This window comes from Bactrocera latifrons, unplaced genomic scaffold (genome assembly GCF_001853355.1).
Source record: "Bactrocera latifrons isolate USDA-ARS-PBARC rearing strain unplaced genomic scaffold, ASM185335v1 scaffold_168, whole genome shotgun sequence".
Classification (NCBI taxonomy): domain Eukaryota; kingdom Metazoa; phylum Arthropoda; class Insecta; order Diptera; family Tephritidae; genus Bactrocera; species Bactrocera latifrons.
In genome coordinates, this window is record NW_017535163.1 from 498,978 (window position 1) to 499,707 (window position 730).

At 48.8% G+C, this 730-nt stretch overlaps 1 protein-coding gene across 1 annotated transcript in view; it reads left to right on the plus strand.

Annotated features, from left to right (window-relative positions):
- Nucleotides 1-730, plus strand: part of LOC108966632 (mucin-2-like) — a 2,162-nt gene that overhangs the window by 787 nt on the left and 645 nt on the right. Inside the window, exon 3 of the mRNA XM_018929634.1 lies at nucleotides 1-730. Coding sequence (XP_018785179.1) covers nucleotides 1-730 — 730 coding nt within the window.

A 730-nucleotide genomic window follows, 5' to 3' on the forward strand; every position in this document is an offset into this window, starting at 1 on the left:
TGCATAACAACACCCACACCATGTATAACAACACCAACACCGTGCGTTACAACACCACCATGTGACACACCAACGCCAACACCGTGTGCTACGCCAGAACCAACACCCTGTGCAACACCAGAGCCAACTATAATAACAACAACAAAAACCACAACTACCAAGGCAACAACCCCAAAGGCAACTACCACCAAAACCACCACTACAAAGACGACAACCACAAAAACTACAACAACTACGTGTGAACCAGAAACAACTACGGCACCCTGCACAACACCAACGCCAACACCCTGCACTTGCAAGCCTGCAACACCTACACCATGCGAAACCACACCAAATACGACACCCTGCACAACTACAACAACCCCAAAGGCAACCACCACCAAAACCACCACTACAAAGACGACAACCACAAAGACTACAACAACAACGTGTAAACCAGAAACAACTACGGCACCCTGCACTACACCAACGCCAACACCATGCACGTGCAAGCCCACAACATCTATACCATGTGAAACTACACCAACTACGCCACCCTGCACAACTCCAACAACCACAAAGTCAACCACCACCAAATCCACCACTACAAAGACGACAACCACAAAGACTACAACAACAACGTGCAAAACAGAAACAACTACGGCACCCTGCACTACACCAACGCCAACACCGTGCATAACAACACCAACGCCATGCATAACCACACCCACACCGTGCATAACAACACCAA